General features: G+C 39.3%; 1 protein-coding gene and 1 pseudogene across 2 annotated transcripts; both read right to left on the reverse strand.

Moving 5' to 3' along the window:
- Nucleotides 1-141: 141 nt before the first annotated feature.
- Nucleotides 142-19,834, reverse strand: LOC149111098 (uncharacterized). 2 transcript variants are annotated; one of them, XM_089291591.1, is made up of 11 exons: nt 18,487-19,834; nt 5,544-5,579; nt 5,253-5,307; nt 5,044-5,106; nt 4,892-4,954; nt 4,740-4,802; nt 4,588-4,650; nt 4,150-4,188; nt 3,991-4,035; nt 3,652-3,682; nt 142-3,532 (listed from the first exon to the last, which is right to left on the reverse strand). In XM_089291591.1, the coding sequence occupies exons 3-11, from the start codon at nt 5,305-5,307 to the stop codon at nt 3,286-3,288; spliced, it is 669 nt and encodes a 222-aa protein (XP_089147717.1). In that variant the 5' UTR covers nt 5,544-5,579; nt 18,487-19,834; the 3' UTR covers nt 142-3,285. The 2 variants fall into 2 exon arrangements, with proteins under 2 accessions (XP_089147717.1, XP_089147718.1); XM_089291592.1 differs by lacking the exon at nt 4,892-4,954.
- Nucleotides 13,752-16,096, reverse strand: LOC149111099 (uncharacterized; annotated as a pseudogene).
- Nucleotides 19,835-20,133: the final 299 nt, after the last annotated feature.

The raw sequence follows: 20,133 nt of genomic DNA on the forward strand, positions 1-20,133 counted from the left end.
TCGGAGACTGCATGTGGCTCTGCTACTGGTATTTGTTATTGAACTTTAGTCGGTAATCGAACTCAATCGAACCATTTGCTGTGGCGACGGATAAGTTAATTTGTAAATAAAAAATAATATCAACAACGTAACTACAATATGTAAGAGAAAAGTGATTGTATAATTTCAACGATTTTTCTGTTTTATTTTTGTTTTATTTTTACATTGGAGGTAACCTCTGTGGTAACAGATAGCGTGTTTGTACTAGTGACTGACCATTATGTGATGTAACTCTCATGATTATCAGAATGTGAATGATCTCATGAAAAAGTTCAAAAATAGAATAATTTTTTCTATCATCATAGTGCTATAATGCATTAGAGTGAGAATAGAGGTTTGGCTTAACCATGGAACATAATGGTCAGCACCCTCAAACTCACATTTACAATTGTCAAAAACATAAACCAACATGTAACAACTAATTGTAACAGATGAAGCTAGTCTTTATGAGCTGATGCGTATCTGAATATTTGGTGGGCTGTGCTTTGTAAAAAATCACTGAGTATTCAATATCAAAACAGTAACAACAAAATTAACGAGGGATACAAATGTTTGAAAAGTGACCTCATTTTCACCGTTCAAACATATGGTCTGCCCGTACAACTTCCATAAGAATAGCTTGCGTAGCATGTGCAAAAAGAATGAGACGGAACGCGAGAGGCTACGCGCGGTCAATTCGCCTCTTCCGCATCTACTCTCGTAGATTTTAGGGGGGAGGGATTGGAGGGCTCTATTTCCGAAAAAAACCTGACAAAGAAAATGCATGTTTGTTCGAGTTTCGATCAAGTTAATTCCTTAAGGTGGCTCAATAGTCAAGGAAATATATAAGAATCTGAAGATTTTGTTTAACATTTGAGAGGGGGGATTTTAAACACTCCTTTCTGAGCAAAAGTCATGATGAGGGACTCGGTACAACATGTATATATTTTGTCACATGGCAGCTGCTCACGTGACTGCAGTCAGTTCATTTGCATTCTTTTTGTGATCGGAAGAATCATTTGCCACATTACCTCAAAGATGGGCAAAACTGTAGCTAAATTGCTGTGTTTTGGTTCATTTGCTGGTGCCTGAGCTCATCATGAAGGGCTGAGAAGGCTTAAACCTTGCCAATTCCAAGGAACTGTTTATTGGCACTGTGAATGTGACAAACTTCGACCAGATGCTAGATTCCAGCTACTGGTAGTTTGTAGTTCATGGACAAGGGGCCATAGAGCAAATGAGCCTTGTCTCAGCAGGCTTCAACTTTCAAATATAAAAGTTTCAATCAACGATGGAAGTGACTGGAAAACTTTTAGTGTATTATTGAAGCCTGGTCAGAGACTTATAAAAAAACATGAAATTGGTTGGAGGTAGGTCTTTCCCGCTCAAAGAAAACTCATTTTTCCCAGGATGCAATGGGGTCAGATCCTGTTCGTTGGCTTTTTGGTTGAGGCTGCTGACAAGAAAGAGCTACTTTGGCTCTTGTTTGACTTTTTTGGCCGAACTTTGCATGCGAGTTGGAAGCAGAAGAGTTGTTTTGTAATTTTTTCCGCGTGATTAAGCGACTGAGTTAATGAAAGACGTGTTCAGACTGTTTGCTTGTGAGGTAAGATTTGCATGAAATTCTTGCATTGTTTTGGAGCTGGTATGTTGTTTATCTGCAACCTCCATTCTCTAACTTTTCTGAGAAAAAGCACAGTGCTGCCATCTATTTTCCTCCAGTGCGCCAATGCAAAACAAATACTTCTGCACTAGAAATTCTTACAGAAATGATAAGACCTAGCCCTAGGAATTTTTTTCTCTACCCTATGCAGTTTTCAATGTTCACACTTGCATGGAAAAGGTAAATGGGGACATTTCTATTTTTCCATGCTTTTAACTTTTCCAGCTTTCTGAGGCTCAGGCTGAAGGTTGACAAACATTCTATGCAATGAACCAAAATAATGCTGATCTGTTGAATTCTTTTACTACAGCAGGCAAAACACTGCTGCTGGGTATATTTTTTTCTCTGCAAATAATCAATGCCAACCAATCATTTTGGTTCATTGCGTAGACCATTTTTAACATAATTTGTCAAAAATAGTTTCTTGCCTGAGTGACTTGGTGTTTTTTCTTAGTTATTGTTATAAGAAAAGCACCCTGTGAGACACCATACCAAGGCTTGTGCTGTTACCATGGAAACAAGAGACCCAAACATTGTGTTTGTCATCATTCATGGCAACTAGTGTGATGATGTTGATATTGTGTAATTAAGTTTGATTTTCAAGTAAAAGGTCTTCTTGACTATCAAGCCACCTTAAACAAGCCCATAAAAAGGTTTTTCTCGTTCAATTTCCCATGAAATCTATGGGAGCGATGCATTGTGGGACAATGCGGAAGTAGTGAAAGGGGCATCCCATTTCCCTTTTGCGCTTGCTACGCAGGCTAGCATTAGAACGGTATACATGGTAACGTAATAACCGTTATTACTTATCACTGCATTGAGGTGTTTACAGTTATGTTGCTTACAAGTTTTTCTTTCTCACTGACTGTAAATTTGAAAGTTTTGTAGGCAAAAATTTCCAAAAGCTGTTCATCATCACAGTCAGTAACAGATTTGTTAGCCACTTTATGTAGAAACGTGTCCATGGTAGTATTCAATGCAGTGTAAGTGTGCATCTGACTTGAGTTATCTTTGATAATTAACTTTGTCACGGACGAGTCGAGTAATGCATTGGCAAAGACGGTGAGTTTGCATTTATTGCACTTCACTGTAGTAGTATTATTGGCGACCTGTATTTTTGTGTTACAAAGACAAATTTTGTAATGGGAAACACTGACTCCTAGAACTGAGCCAATGACGACATTACCATAGTCCAACTGAGCATCATTTACAGCAACAAGCTCTTCTATTGGATGGATTGACATGTATTTTGTGGTAGTCAGATATTTCTCATCATTAAAACTACGCACACTTATTCCTTTGATATGATAGGATTTGTCTGCCTCAAGAACAACTTTATTTTCCCAAGCTAGGAGCTTGATAGATTTAGTGCTGTTGGCGATAATGTAATCTACCTTAGTCAAAGGTTTGCCCCTAACATTTACAACTTCGGATTCTCCAATAAGCATTACTTTTGCTTTTACTGATATTGATTGAAAGTCTGAAATATCATCAATTTCACTCGTGCTAAAATGCATTTCCGAAAATGCGGGGTCGTATTCATAGTCTACTATGTGGGGCGTTACTCTGGATTTCTTCCTGATGGTATACTCTTCTTCTAAAGCTCAACGTCTGCCTACAGTTTGCTGTACATTGTCAAAACTCACAGGTTGCTTTTTGTCTTGCATTTCCTTTATTTTAGGCCGCTTTTCGGGAGAGTAGCAGAGAGCTCTTACAGATTTTGTGGGCGACGTTTGAAGCTGAAAATCAAAGTAAGAAGCAGCTCCTACTGTTGATGTTCGTATGTCACTGAGCTTGTGAATAAACCCTTGAATCTGGTTTTCCTCAAGTGGCTGGTTAAATGAAGACATCCTAATGAAATAAATTGATTAAAATAAAATGTAGTGGATATATGTCATGTTTCTATGAAGATTCATGTTGTGTTTTTTTTTCTGAAGGATTTCAAATAAAACAGTGTAAATATAACTTACTTGATGAAGTTGCTTGTCTTTACAGAGGGTCCTGAAAATGTATGCATATTTGATGTTCACTATTTAATGATCAAAATAATATACATTTTAGGAAGGTATAGGTAAAGGATTGGACTGCTTCCCAATTTATAATAATACAGCTGAATGAAAAAAAGAAAGAAAGAACGAAAGAAAGAGAGAAAGAAAGAAAGAATGAATGAATTGTTAATTTTGTAATTGTTTATTTGGAATAAACTCGCAGCTTTGTATAGACTGAATTTTTTATTAATGATAAGCTCTAGTAGTTTTGAACATACTAAAGATTGGTCATAAGTGTACAATTGAAGACGCTGTATTTACCTTCGCCTTTTCCTTCCACGTTTATAGTAGGCTTGTCATTATTGCCTAAAAGAAATGTTGAAGAACTATTTTGTAACTTGAAGCGCCTGTTGAATAACTTTACTGACTGAAAACTTCCCTCCATGAAACGTTGTACATTTCAGCAATTATTGGACTTACCTTTGTCTACCAACATTTCAGTTGGCAAGTGGTGAGTGCCTAAAAAATAATAAAATAATGGTAAGATATTTATCAACTTAGGCAAAAATAATAAAGTATGATTAGTTTTGTCATACTAAAGTATTGCTGAGTGAGTTGTAGAAAGAAATGGGGTGACAGCCTTCAAACAATGGTGGTTGAATTTACCTTTGTCTTCCCAACTTTCAGTCAGTGAGTCATTTGTGCCTGTAAAATAGTTTCTACATTTTTTTCTTAATTTTCGAGATAGCTGTTTTCGAGAAAACTGTTAATAATGAAGTGTTGTTCTTATACTTTCTAATTAGTCAGAAAAATTGACATTTACATTCAATGGTGCAATAGCTTTAAGAATCTAAGAAAGATTTGTGTCATTTTTCTTCATGCAACATTATTTTTGTTATTTGGAGTTCCAATACATACCAGTGGAACTAGTAGAATCTTTTGAAGGTACATGTTCTTTGCTGGTAGTTGACAAATGATCACCTAATGAAAGCAATAACAATTGATATGAAATAGGATAATGATAACAATCATGATGCATCAAATTTGTTATTTGGAGTTCCAATACTTACCAGTCGAACTAGTAGAATCTTTTGAAGGTAAATGTTCTTTGCTGGTAGGTGACAAATGATCACCTAATGAAAGCAATAACAATTGATATCAAATAGGATAATGATAACGATCATGAGGCATCAAATTTGTTATTTGGAGTTCCAATACTTACCAGTCGAACTCCTAGAATCTTTTGAAGGAACATGTACTTTGCTGGTAGATGACAAATGATCACCTAATGAAAGCAATAACAATTGATATCAAATAGGATAATGATAACAATCATGATGCATCAAATTTGTTATTTGGAGTTCCAATACTTACCAGTCGAACTAGTAGAATCTTTTGAAGGAACATGTAATTTGCTGGTAGATGACAAATGATCACCTCATGAAAGAAATAACAATTGATATCAAAGAGGATAATAATGACAATCATCCATTATAAATTGTCAGTGATATATTTTGTATATCAACTGTTGTATTTTCTGTAAAAGTGTGAGGCTAGAAAACCTTACTGTTGTATGAAAATACCTTTACCCATACTTTTTCTTTGATTAATTTTCTTTGACTGTCCTTTTGTAGACATCTGGATGGAAATTAAAACAAAGTACAATAAATGAGATGATCTCAACTCTCGTTGGCCTTAGGAAACATCTACTCTAGAAAGCAAGTATAGTAGAACTTATCGGTACATTATCCATCATTTATAACATTATTGTTAGCTACAGTGGCAGTGTGGCTAGCTATAATGAAAGAGTTGACATAAGACGAGTCTGAAATTGTTATGCATGAGTAAAAAGATAAATAAAGGATAATATTTACCTACAGTTCTTCAATTACTTGTTGACTGGCACAGACCTGCAAGAAGAGCAAAATGGTTACTATAGAGAAATATGAAAGATTTGAATGGGACGAAGAAGCATTCAATATCATAACCTTGCAGTAGGATGGAACATAGACACGAATATAGATTTGCTTAAAGTCTTATTTTAATCGCCATGTGCTTGGCCCGACAAGAGATTACATGATGCATGGGGCGCGCATGCCCGTATATGATGTGTCACGCTGGACGTACCGTGACATCCCCCTCTTTTTGAAAAAGAGGTCCTAGTTACATGCAGATAAATCGATAAAAGGGGACATGATAATCAATGCTAATCAAATTAATCAAACGTCTATCAAACGACAACAGGAACTAAGAACAGTTTCATGGGTGTAAATAGGAACCCAACGTCAATAAAAGAGTTTTTTGTTTGTCCCTATTTAATCTTTCAACTTGGTTGGGACAAATTAATCAAACGTCTATCAAACGACAACAGGAACTAAAAACAGTTTCATGGGTATAAATAGGAACCCAATGTCAATAAAAGAGTTTTTTGTTTGTCCCTATTTAATCTTTGAACTTGGTTGGGACGCGGGTGACGCGTCCAGTCCTTGTAACTTGGCTCTTTGGGTGATAACAGGTTCCTTCACTGGTTACAACAGCACCTGCTGGCTTGAGATCAATTTGCCTCTTGCTGCACGGTAGTTGGAGAGACAGTGACTGATCTGGTGTCGGTGTACTGTCTTGAGGACTGGCTTCTGACAACGGAGGTGGTCTGGTCGTCTTGTCATTGGGTATGTGTGCGTCTTTGGAGTCGTCTACTGGAGTCACTGTTCCAATAGGCGAAGTGTTACTGCCTGCTGAGGGGGGTATTTCACTCTGGCTCCTTGGTCTCAGGTGCTCTCTTGTTCTCTGGTAGATCTTCCCTTGAATGTCCACTGTGTAGGTTCGGGGGTGCTCCATTGGCTGTGGCCTACTTAGCACAGTTCCTGGCTGCCAGGTATTCTTCAAGGTGTTCCAGACGAACACTGGTTCTCGGTTGTTAAGGGCCTTCTTGTCGCTACCAGCCTTCCTGTCATAGAATACTGCTTGCCTCTCTTGGCATTTCTGGTTAGCTTCATGGTGGAGGTCATCATTCGGGTGTTTGGACTTCAGTGTGCTTCTGCTACTTGGGAGTGTCGTTTGGGGTTTACGTCCAAACAGCAACTCGTGAGGTGATGGCATCTGGTCACTAAGGGGAGTCGTGCGATACATCCATAAGGCTGTGTAAGGGCATTCCTTCTCCTCTAATGCTTTTCTTAACAGTGACTTGCAGGTTCCAATTGCCCTCTCTGCAAGGCTGTTGGCTTGGTGGTGGTATGGGGAACTACAGTGTAGTGTGATGCCACTTTGTTTGCATTTGGTTTTGAATCTTTCACTGATGAACTGAGATCCGAAGTCGGCAATGATAGTGGCTGGTAGGCCATATTCTGCAAGGATGCTTGTGAAGTGGTTGCACACGGTGTGGCTGGTCTTGTCGTCGAGGAGTCTTATCACAGGGAATCTTGAGTAATAATCGATGACCATAAGGTACTTCTCCTTGTTAAATTCAAAGATGTCCGTTCCGAGCTTCTCCCATGGTCGGGTTGGAAGGTCTGGCTGCAAAATGGGTAGTCTGGGCTGAGCTGGCTTGTGTTTGTTACACAGGTCGCAGTCCTTTACCATCTGCCTGATGTCAGCGGAGATACCGGGCCAGAACACTGATTCTCTAACTCGGAGGATGCATTTGTTCTCTCCTTGATGTCCCAGGTGGATCGCTTGGAGAACTTGGTTTCTCATGAAGGCTGGTATGACAATCCTGCTACCTTTTAGTACTAGGCTGTCCTCTAAAGTGAGGTCGCATCAGAAGTTCCAAAACTCCCATAGTTCTTGCGGGCATTGTTTTCTGTAGGGAGGCCAGCCATTATAGATGGTATTCTTCAGTAGATTCATGGTAGGATCTTGTACTGTAGAGGACTTTACTGCTGTTAGGTCAATGGGGGTGGATATGAAGTGGATGTTACGCTGTGATGCGGTGTCCTTAGTCGTAGTCTCAGTGCCATGTGTTGCTCTCGTGTGACACACTCATGACAGGGCGTCGGCAACTGGGATGGATCTCCCCGGCTTGTACTGGACATTGATATCAAATTGCAGGCATCTAAGAAGTAGCCTCTACAGCCGGCCTGGAGCCTCATTGATGTTTTTCTTGAGACTTTGTTCCAAGGGGGAGTGATCAGTTTCAACTGTCACGTTTCGACCGAGCAGGTAGTACTTGAACTTCTCCAGGCCATATGTGACTGCCAGTCACTCGCGCTCAATATTAGAATATCTGGACTCTGCGTCGGTGAGTGACCGGGACGCCATGGCAACAATTGTGTTCATTTCCTTGAGAGTCTGACTGTCTTAGCCAGGCCCCAATGCCTGTTTTCCTTGCGTCACACTGAAGGATTGTGGGTGTACTCGGATCTGGGTCGTAATAGGAAATGAGTTTGGACGTGCAGAGTTCTTGCTTAATCCTGTCGAGTGCCTTCTGGTGGTGGGGCTCCCAGCTAAAATGGACCGTTCTTCTTGGTTAGCTCTCTTAGTGGCGATGTTAGGTCCGCTAGCTTTGTCAAGAAGCGGTTCAGGTAAGTTACCATGCCCAGGATAGTCTGAAGCTCCCCCATGTTTGATGGGCTCTTCATGTTGTGAATTGCTTCAAGTTTCTCCTTCACTGGTTGGATTCCATTCTCTGTCAGAACGTGCCCGTAGAAGTCGACTTGTGCCTGCTTGAACTGCAGCTTTTCGGCGTTTAGGCTGACATTGTGCTTGCGAGTGGCCTTGAGCATTTCACAGAAGGCTTGGTCGTGGTCTGATTGGGTTGCGCCACGTACCACGATGTCATCAGCAATCCCCATTACATTGGGGATGCCCCTGTAAACCTCATCGAGTTTGCGTTGAAAGATGTCTTGGGAGAGTTTGACCCCGAAGGGTAATCGTTTAAAACGGTACCGTCCGAAGGGAGTATTAAAGGTGCACAGCAGGCTTGACTCGTGGTCCAAGGCTACGTGCCAATAACCTTTCTTAGTGTCAACAACAGAGAAGAATTTCTTTCCATGCAGCTGCGGTAGGAGCTCATCGATGGTACAGGTGTAATACTGCTCTCGCCGTATGCTCTTGTTGAGGTCCTTAGGATCAAGGCAGAGTCTGATCTTCTTTTTGCCTTCAGGAGTTTCTCTGATGTTACATACGATTGAGTTTACCCAGTCGGTTGGCTCGGTCACGGCTGTGATGACATCGTCCACGATCATTTTATCAAGTTCCTCCTTGTATAAGGGAAGTATGTGTACTGGAACGGTGCGTGGCGGGTGGATGACTGGGACAGGGTGGTCAATTAGCTGAATGTGATACTTCTCTCCTGGAAAACAGCCTAGCTTGTCAAAGCAATCTTGGTATTCTTCCATAACAGTGGGCTCGGATAGCTGACCACGTTGTGCCTCAGCTTCTGTCTTGGTTGGGGGAATGGTGTTAACTTCATCTAAATTTGTTGATATTATTCCCAGATCCTGGCATTGTCGGCACCCCAGCATAGATGGGCTTCCTGTGGCTTCCATGATGTTGAATTTGATATTGGCTGACTTGTCCTTAAAGGAGACCTTTAAGGTGGAAACACTAAGGTTTTCTATTTCAGAGCCTCCATATCGGGAATGGGAAGTGCTGTAGGTCTGCGGAGGTGATGATGCAGGCGTCTGCTCCCGTATCTACTTTCAGGCTCATGTCATGGACTTCATTAATCTTGAGCTTGGCAAAGATTTTGTCTGGGTGGCTGTCGAGAGCGTTTAGTGAAATCTCTTGGGTTTGCTGGTGCTTTGTTGAAGTAAGAGTTCCAAGAAATACAGTAGTGGGTTCTGTGTCGCTTGTTTCTTCTTCTGATTCTTCTTCGAGGGTGTACTCATAATCATCCTCAAAGGGGTACTCATCCTCTAGGTGGATGTCCTGGCCCTGGTACTCTGGGCTACTCACGATCTGGTGAACCTTTTGAAGGCGTTTTTGCATGCACACTCTCACGTAATGGCCAGTCTTGCCACAGTGCTTGCATTTTGCATTCTTGGCGGGGCAATTCACTGATTTATCATGGGTGTTTCCACATCTGAAGCAGCCTTTCGACTTGAATTGAAGTCGGCGAGGTTTTCTTCCGGTATGATCTCTTTGGTTTTGGTTGCCGTAGGAAGTTTGGTGTGTGAAGCTTTGTCCCGGTGGGTGTTTTTTAGTCGAATATGCAGATTCTCTTTGAACTGTGTGAAAATCAGATTTCTCGTCACCTTTGGAAATTATCTTCATTTGTGCTTTAGTGCTTTCCTCGACTTTCGCCAGGTCGTAGACTTGCTTGAAGGTTAGCCCGTTACCAAGTGCTATCGCGTCTTTGCGTACTTTATCGGACGCCACGCCAAATACCAGCGTATCTCTGAGGGTATTTTCTTTAGTGGCGGGATCATATCCACCATCTTCTATTAATAGTCGCGCTTCAGTTACGAATTCCTCAAGTGGTCTATCTCCCTGCTTTAGGCATCGAAGTTGGTATCTAGCGAGGATTTCATTACTTTGGGGCTTTGTATGAGCCTCTAGTGCCACCATAACTGGACTGATCTTGAGGTCATCGTCTTTGCTGGCCCATGTGGTCGTGTTGTAGATTTCGAGGCCTTTGTCGCCAATCCATAAAAGCAGCGGTTTCACCTTTTTTACCTCTTCGACTTTATCGAGTGGCCCCGCGAAGATAAGTTCGCACTTCTGTTGGAAGAGTTTGAAATGCTTGTGAATGTCTCCTGGAGTGGTTCAGTCCATAGCTGGTGGTTTGAATCGATCGGCCATGTTGTTTTGAATGCTCAAAGTAATTGATGTGCTCTACAACTTGCACTTGAATGAATTTGTGTTCGAATGCTTGAAATGCTTCACCTGGAGGATCCAGTATCTTCTCAGGATCCCACTTCTGACACCATGCAGTAGAATGGAACGTAGACACGAATATAGATTTGCTTAAAGTCTTATTTTAATCGCCATGTGCTTGGCCCGACAAGAGATTACATGATGCATGGGGCACGCATGCCCGTATATGATGTGTCACGCTGGACGTACTGTGACAAACCTTACCTATTGCCTGCATTGGGCTAGGACTATGGAATGTTTATGATAAATTTGGTACATTCTGAGAGGTGCAGATTTTGCCAAAACCCAAATACTGGACTCACTTAAATGCTGTGTCTTGCACTAAAATGCCTATCCTCATGGCTGTATATTAAAAATGTTTTCATGATGACCAACAAAATTTTAATAATAGCGTAGACGGTTGCTCACAGTTCTGACTGTCAATCCTTATAAACAGGAATTTTATCACATTTATTTCACAACACTTAATTTTCATGATTTTCTTCGATTTGCAACATTAAAGTATCATGAAAATTCCATGTAATATGGTAATAAGTTCCATTTATGAGACCATTAAACAAGTTTTTGTTAGTACAATATTGATCATGTAAATGTTATTAGCTATTTTTATCAGAGTTTTTCCTTAATTTTCTTAAGACAAAGGGTCATTATATTGCCCAATGTAGGAAAAATGTTAGGAAAAATTGTCAAGCAATGCATAGATTGCTCTATGGTCTGTAAAATATGTTTCTAAAATACCAACTCTAACTTGTGTTTCTGGCAAGTTGGTATATATGTGATCTATGCAAGTCTTATTGTCTGTTGTATACGATGACATTAGTTGTTTATACTGATGTTCCCTGATGAAAAAATTGTACAAGGGTTCTCTTTCTGAGTGGTTAAACCAGTTGACATTGAAATCACCCATAAATATTTTAAAATTGGTTAAACGCATTGCTAGAACTTCTGATAAAGCTGTCGATAGTTGCCTGATTGAAACTTGAGGAGACCGATAAATGGCTATATAGGTAACATGGGGAACAACTATTAATCATATTACTGTTATTTCTACTCCATTTGTATTGCAGCAATATGGATACCCTGGATAATATTCAATCCAACTATAAACTGCTGTACCACCAAATGGTGTCACATTTCCAACTGAAGGAGCATCATTTCTAAATAAACTATACTGACCAATGTCATATATGCTGTTACTATCACTCACAGAAAACTGAGTTTCTGAAAACAAGGTCACATCTGTACTTGAGTAGTTAAGGTCTACTCGTATATCTCCAATGTGTTTTTGTAAGGAACGTGCATTGAGATAACATAACTTAATGCAAGAATCAGGTGAATTATAGATAGGTGAAATGCAGATATCTAATTTACCTTCTGTTCTCAAACACTCCATTTCCTTCTCTACATCTTGACTAACTTTTATCTTGCCTTCACATAAATCAGTGATATGCAAGCCCTCTAAAGTTGTTACTCGGCTTAGACCAACATAATGTATAAGTGGGATAGCTCTTCGAGTTTCAAAATTCACAACAATTCTAGCTTCAGTATCACCTTGAGCTCTATGAATTGTCCGTGCCACAGCTGGTCTAAGTGGAAATTGCTTTCTTACAACTTGGACACTTCTGGTTCTAACTTTAAATTCAGCAGTTACTGGTGTTATTGGAGTCCATGTAGGTTCAATGCCAGTGACATACAGTTGCCTGTTTTTATGTCTAGTTTTTTCACCAACATCAGTATGGTCAAACTTTACCCATATTATACCAGATGGCTTGCCTGTTTGGTGTAACTGTATACATTTAATCGCATTGCTAGCACCATTTGTTATGCCATCATCAGTCTGTGTGTTTAGACATATTTCTGTTCGCTCTCCTATTGCTAAATTTAATACACCATGTAACTGTTTCGTTTTCCTTGGACCACTGGGTATTTGGCTTAATATCTTATCTCTAAGCTCATGTGAATTTGCTCCTACAACACTATCATAAGCCTTTATTGTGTATTTCATGCCTTGGATAGCATTGTGTGCTCTATTATTGAAATTGTTTACTTTCTCATTCTGTATAAACAAGTGTGGAGCTTTCATTGGATAACTGCCATTGTTAGGTTGTAGAACCCTTTGTTTCAGCATTACTATGTCTTCTTGAGTATGCTTCCCTTCTCTTAATCTGTTAAGCATTTCTGCAAACTGTTTACTCTCTCTTTGTCTCATAATTTCATGGAGCTCAAACATTTTGACAAGTTCCTGCCATAGATTTGGAGCAAGAATTCCATATTCTGTGCTCAAATCTTTGAATATGTAATCATCCATGACTGGTTGCAGTTGGAATAAATCCCCTATAGCCACAATACTAACACCTCCAAAAGGTAGTGGGCTTTCTTTGATATCTTTAAGTCTGTTATCTATTTGCACATTAAACATTGTGTTTCCAACCATTGATATTTCATCTATGAAAATAAGTTTGACACTTCCAATGCGACATCTTAGAGAATTGAGTCTACTAGAGTCAAGATGCCTATAGGTTTTCAATGATTGACAAGCTGGTATTGCTAGTGCACTGTGAATGGTATTTCCCTTAATGTTATATGCAGCCTTACCAGTTGGTGCTAACATTAGGACATGGATTTCAGCAAAACTTTCTCCAGCTCTAGAGTTATAATACTTCAAAGCTGCTTGATACAAAGCTTTAGTGACATGTGATTTTCCTACACCAGCTCCTCCGGAGAGAAAGCAGTAAAATGGATCTTGTGATATTTTGATCATATGTAAAACGTGATAAACAAATTCCGTCTGTTGTTTGTTCAATGTTTGAACCATGAGGCAGTATTCATCATCTGGTCCTTCATTTAATATTAAAGGCTCAGTATTATCAGCTGATGGTATTCCTATGTCATCAGAAAGATTGTAATTCTCATTAAAGTCAGCATGTAAGTCCTGGCTGCCTTCACCTAAGTCTTGTTGCTCAGTATCTTGATTACAAGGTGCTATGGAGTCATACGATTCTTCCAGTACACTCATATCTAGTTGTATTTGATTAAAGTCTTCATTGCACACAGCATATTGTTTCATTTGTTCATCAACAGATTTAGACATTGCTCTATACCGCTCTTGGAAAGTAGAATAAGCGCCAATAAGGTCTGTTTCCTCATTCCTCCATGATGTAAATAGCATCAAAATCTCACGGTAGTGCTTTTCGGGTTCAGCTTCCTTGTTAAACCACACACTAATAATTCTAGCTTTGTTTCTTTTTTTAGCTTTGCTAAATTCCTTTTCATCACCTTCATTATCATCGTTATGAAAATGGTCAACAAAACGTTCTGATGGAAAACCATCAGTATCCATTTCATAAGACAACTTTACATATGGCTTCACTGTTCTATCATACCAGGCAGCCCAGTCTGCAAGGGTAACATTTTCCAGTTTGGCTGGCCGTTTACAGTATCGCTTAAGCAATCCACTGGTGTAAATTTCCTCGCAATCATCATCCATTTCCTTTATATCATTCAGGGGCTTAAGAAGTTCAACTCTCTCTTTGGGAGGTGAAGTGTTTATAAATATAATCTGCCTAGATGACCTTCTCATAGGTAATTACAGTGTAATATATACAGCTTCTTGGGCACTGATTTCAACATTATTTACAAATCTACTGCCAATATCCCTTACTTGTTGTTTAATAGAAGTATTCCCTTTTCTGGCCTCAGTACATGCTTCACGTAACAAATCACTCATCCCCTTCTGGGCCTTTGAAATGTAATTTACTATATAAACAGCCCATGCATACACATCAAGCACATACTGAATATCCATGTTAGCTCTCCATGCTCTAAGACAGGCAGGATTATAGTTATTAATTCTCAGCTCATTAGGATTTCTCTTTAAGAAAATTGTGGCAGTTGTAAGTGATGAACTTACTGCAAGTAGATAATTCTCTTCTGTAACATTGAGATTCAAAAGTAGTTGATCAAATGAAATGTCTTCGCCTTCCTTCATATCATCAAGATGATTTTTTATTGATTTCCACATATCTTTGTACACTTTTATTTCATTTTGGGGCATGTCAGCATCCAGAGGATAAAGAATCTTTGTTTGCCTCATAGGAGGCTGTGGAAAGTTAAACCTGCACTCACTTTTAGTATTCTTACGACAAGTGTGAGAATGGCGGTGCACTTGTCTGTTGACCAGATTAAGCAATTTAGGATTGTCTGTGGGTTTTTCACAAGTTATTATCTCATCAATAAACGCAATCACCTCTGAGTCATTCTGCACTTTGAATTCTGGTGCATTTTCAATCCATATCAACATGTGGATGTGAGGTGAGCCACGCTGTTGGTACTCAACTCTATACAACCAATCTGATATTTTGTGTAATGGCTCCACAGAACTTAAAAGGAAGTTGTTCAAAAACTGATTAACTTGATAATCAAAATGTCTTGCACATGTGACAAGATCACTCTGAATAAGCCTACATCTGTCCTCCCAGTTTAGGTTTTCAAGTTCACTGTCACTATATATCTTGTGGTCTACAAGTTGACCAAGAATTCTGAGAAGATGATACCATTGGGTTTCAGCAGATCAAAAACTACAAAATAATGTAGCTGGTCCTAATTGCCTTATCATTGCAAACAGATCTTTCTTGGCTTTCTCAAAATACGGAGGAGATCCTTGTAGTGCACTTAGGAATTTAAACCCTTCATCATAACACATTAACCTCTCTATTGCCCCTTCTTGCTTTAAATGATGTGCAGTCAGGTTTCTGTTATTTGCCTTACACTTTTGTAGAGCAATATTCGATTTACCTTGAAGAATTTTCATTAGTAACTTTTTTGTTTTATAAAATATATTTTCAACACACATGGCAGCTCTTCTACCTGACCTACAAAGTTCTGATTTGCAGACATCACTGTAGTGCACAAATTTACTTTGCTGTCGTGGCTGACCAAGAAATGTGCCTGGGTATGCTAATTCCTCTGAATGCTTATCCTTAAATATACTTAAAGGTATGTTTCCTTCAGCAGGTGCAACATTGAAGATATGTGATCGCTCATTATCTTGTAGGAAGTCAGTTGCTGTTAGCATGGTATCAGTAACACCTGCTGGGGATTCTGCTTCATCTTCACTCCAATTGTCTTCGTCATCATCACTTAATATGCAATCATTAGTCATGCTACTACTAGTAGCTCCATTGCTACATTCAGGTCTTAAGGGTAGTGGTTGTTCACAAGAATCTTTATCTTGTGCAAGTTCTGTATCATATTTGCTAGCCCAGGCTGGATTTAATACTATACCTTCATCTTTATAAAGATTACTATTCAAAATCAGCCAATTAATAGCTTCAAGAACCTTATGTGGTCTTACATTTAAAGACAACACTGAGCTCTTGTACTGTAATTTTCTTTTCAAATTTACTTTTATTGTCCCAGTATTGCTTGGTAACTGTGGTAGCTGACACACTGTGCTACATACATTAGCAGGTACATTGACAACATTTCCATGAATTTTAAGCTGTTTTCCTCTGGGAGCTTGCATAAGTTTTTGAAAAGCACTCCTAGGGGCAAGTAATCTGCACTCTAGTTCATTAAGATCAAAGAAAGTTGGTTTCTCAGGAAATACCATCCCATTTATGATTGCACATGGTGGAATTTTATTTTTAATCAAATAGCTATGGCATGTCTTGCATATCCATTCTACATTATTGACACTGGTTTTATTACATAAACATTTGATGCTTTCAAGATTAGATTCTCTAAATTTTTTATAAGAAAGCACACTATGTCTATACCATAGCTGATCACAACATGAGCAAACATACAATGGACCTTTGGCAACAGTCTCATGAAACTTGGAAATAGCTGAGTCAATATTAGTTATGTTTTTCAGCCTGCAAGCTTTTTGCTGTGTATTCCTTTTTGCTTTTTGTCCAGGAGATGCTACCTTTGCTCTGTAAGTATTTTGCTGTTTGTTCTTTTTCGCTTTTTGCTCAGGCAATGCCATTTTTGCTCTATAAACCTCTTTTCATTTGTATGCCTTCTGCTGTGCATTATGTTTTGCTCTTTGCTCTGGAGATGCAATTTTTTCTCTGTAAGCCTTTTGCTGTGCATTTCGTTTTGCTCTTTGCTGAGAGGATGCAATTTTTTCTCTATAAGCCTTTTGCTGTGCATTCCGTTTTGCTCTTTGCTTGGGAGATGCAATTTTATGTCTATAAACCTTTTGTCGTGCATTCTGTTTTGCTTTTTGCTCAGGAGATGACATTTTTGCTCTACAAGCCCTTTGGTATTGAGCACAATTTAATTCACGACTGACTGGAAACTTGCAACACATGTTTTTGAACTTGAGTTATAAGCTGTTTGTTTGTTTGCACTCAATGCAGATAAAATGCATTGGTTTTGAGCTGTGTCAATTGATTTCCATTTGCGGTTGTTAATTGGAAAATCATCAGAGTCAAGGGATGTTCTTTGGCTGAGTGATTGAGAAGTAGTTCCATGAGTTACGGGTATAGTGGAGACAATGAATTTCCCCTATGTGCCTGATATATACAGACCTCGAATAAAGTGACACATTCACAGGTTCTACTAAAGTTACTTCAGCAAAATTCTCACTGGATTCAACTACATTAATCCTTAAATTAAAAGCATCTGCTATAGCTTGCATAATGATGTGATCACCCCAAGTCCCCTCTCTGGACATATTACTAATGTATTGAAACCATGACATATTGTTTAAAACTGCACTTTCAATAAAGCATTCAGGGTTATTTTGTAAATATTGAACACCAGCAGCCCTAATTTCAAAATGAAGATTTGAGTTGTTGTATAACTGGTGTGCTATCACTCTGAAGAGGCAATTGCCACCTCCGCCAACCTCCAAAGGTCTTAACCCATATCTCTGCAATCTGATTTGAAAGACAGAAGCATGATTTATGTTACACATTTTATAAGACAAGTTATTATTGGGACCAGGATTACTCTCAATATCACCTGACAGGATATTTTTCCGTTCAGCTAAATCATATCTGGTGAAAACGGTTTGTTTTGGATAATATTTGCTATAATAACTGTCTTGCCTCCTAGTAGGTTCAAGCTTCCATTTTTTGTAGCTAGTAGCAATATCATTCAAAGCAGATGACAAAGGAATTGATTTTTTGATCCAAACTTTGCACTTTTTTCTAAGCTTTTTGTGCTTCGTTCCATTCAAAACTTTTTTCAGAGATACTCTAGATGGTTCTCTATCTCTAAGATGTACTATCTTAGTAAACGTTGAATTATGCGAACGGGAAATTCTAATGCAATGTGACCGATCAGGGCTTTTGATAGCTACTGTAACTTTAATTGCACTAGAATGCAGCACTGCAGTCAAGCACGTGTCACTGTGTTCACTGTTAGTTTCATTCACTTTGGCTTGTGCATGATGGCAACCGAGCAACGTGGTTTCACCAATAGGCATTTGTATTTCATTCTGAATCATCGACATCTCATTCGTGTCTTCGGAAACAATATTTGTTCCTTGAAAGGAATGTTTTGCTTCCAGAATAGACTCATTTGTGTCTCGAAAGCCAAGTTTTGTTCCTCGAAAGGAATGTTTTGCTCCCAGAAGGGATTCACTGTTGTCTCGAAAGACAAGTTTTGTTCCTCGAAAGGAAAGTTTTGCTCCCAGAAGGGATTCATTGTTGTCTTGAAAGACAAGTTTTGTTCCTCGAAAGGAATGTTTTGCTCCCAGAAGGGATTCATTGTTGTCTCGAAAGACAAGTTTTGTACCTCGAAAGGAATATTTCGTTCCCAATAGGGAATAGTGTGATCCCAAGAAGGGCTCATTTGCACCACTCGCTCGCCAGCCATCATGGATTTTCCGCGTACAAGTCAGAAGTTCAGGCAAGATTTCTCTATACAAAAACCGCTTTGAATCTGAAAGATACCTTAAAGATACATGGCGAGAAAACACAGGACACAGTGCTTGAATGCTGAGACTGAATATTGGAGAGAAAAAACTTGTAATTTTGGAAAACATACCTGCACTATTCAGCAATAAACCTTCCAGCTCGAAAGCCAAATGCGACGTCGGGCAACGTTTTCCATGCTGAACTTGGTACAGATAAGTCGATAATTCGACGGTTTGTTTTCGCCCGTACGAGTTGTTCCAAAGGATTCCCGGAATAGAAAGCCTTTTGTTCCGATAATTTCCGGAAAAGAGGTTCAGCGGCCATTCAGTTCATCACTCACTCATACACCTCCCTCAGTCAGTATAACATAGTGGCTCTCTTGGCAGAGCCACAAAAATTGCTGGGAATTTAGGGGTGGGTTGTGTGCAATTTCATTCGGGCGTGAATGGGTTAAAGAGTATCTTGCTGAGTCACCTGACGTTTCTGTTTCGCTTGAAGGTCAGAACATACCATTTCCATCTGAGCTTTAAATAAATCAGGCTCCCTTTCAACTTCATTTACAGAGCAAACCTTCAGAGAACTTCCTCACCAATCCCCATCCAAGGGACAAAATGCTTCAAGTTCACAAGCCAACAACAGGGCTTCATCCATGGTGCGTGGTTTATCTCTGCATAATTGGAGCCTGTCATTATTATTTTTGATGGCATCCATTAAATGGTGTACGGCAAATCTTTCCTGAGTGTCAGGAGACAAATCCTGTTAAGCTAGACTAAACATAGACCAGATATCTGCAGCAAGAACTTGAACACTTTCATTTTCCTGTTGGCAACAGCTATGCAGACAGGCCTTGTGCAACTCGCATTGTTTTTCAACACCAAAGCGAAGCTCCAGTCTCCAGTAAACAATCTTCTTGAAATTTTGACAGTCGGTATCAGACAGGCCATTTAGCACCTTTTGAGCTTTCCCACAAAGGCTTGCGGCCAGGAATACAGCAGCTTCTTCATTGCTCCAACCATTAACAACAGAGCAATGCTCAAAGTGTTTCAAATAATCTTGCAGGATGTTAACAGGTTTCATAAACTTCTAGTGGTGTGCAAACAAATCAGCCGAATAATTATCCGATTTGTTGTCTGGCACAAATAGGTTTGCAAAGTGAGATTGACAACTTGAACTTTTGAAATAATTTTCTGATGGATCCAGAGATGAATCAGACTCTGGGGTAAACGGATTCCCCAGCTTAAAAGGAATAACTGCCGTCAAGCAACTCGTCCCTTTGGATTCCAAATCCATGAATGAGTTTTTCACCATTGCGAACCGATGAAACCACGCAAGCAAACACAAAATTTCCATGCAGAACCATACAAAACAATGATATTTGGCCACAAAAACCACCAAAATATCTCCACTGACCACAGGTAGATGTAAAGTTCGTTTTGTTCACCACTGCCACCAATGTAATGCCACAATCCCTCTATAAAACACAGTGTTCAAACATTTTAATTTGGAACTACAAGATATACAATTCCACAACACAACTGAGCACATAATTATTGCACCATATGTCATGTGATGTACAATAGCTACTAAGGGGGGTACCCATGGGCAATCGCTTAACTCTACAATACTTATTGTATAACAGGAGTTAAAATTTATTTCCGAGTTAATATTTCAGGTGAGTGTTGATTTTAATGTTGATGGTGTGAACTTGAACTTCAACTTAAACACAAAATTATTGATTTCAAAAGTGAGAGTCAAGAAAAATGTCTCATGTTTGCCA

The sequence above is a fragment of the Orbicella faveolata genome, unplaced genomic scaffold, assembly GCF_042242905.1.
Source record: "Orbicella faveolata isolate gen_17 unplaced genomic scaffold, um_ofav_v1 contig_24, whole genome shotgun sequence".
NCBI classification, from domain to species: Eukaryota; Metazoa; Cnidaria; class Anthozoa; order Scleractinia; family Merulinidae; genus Orbicella; species Orbicella faveolata.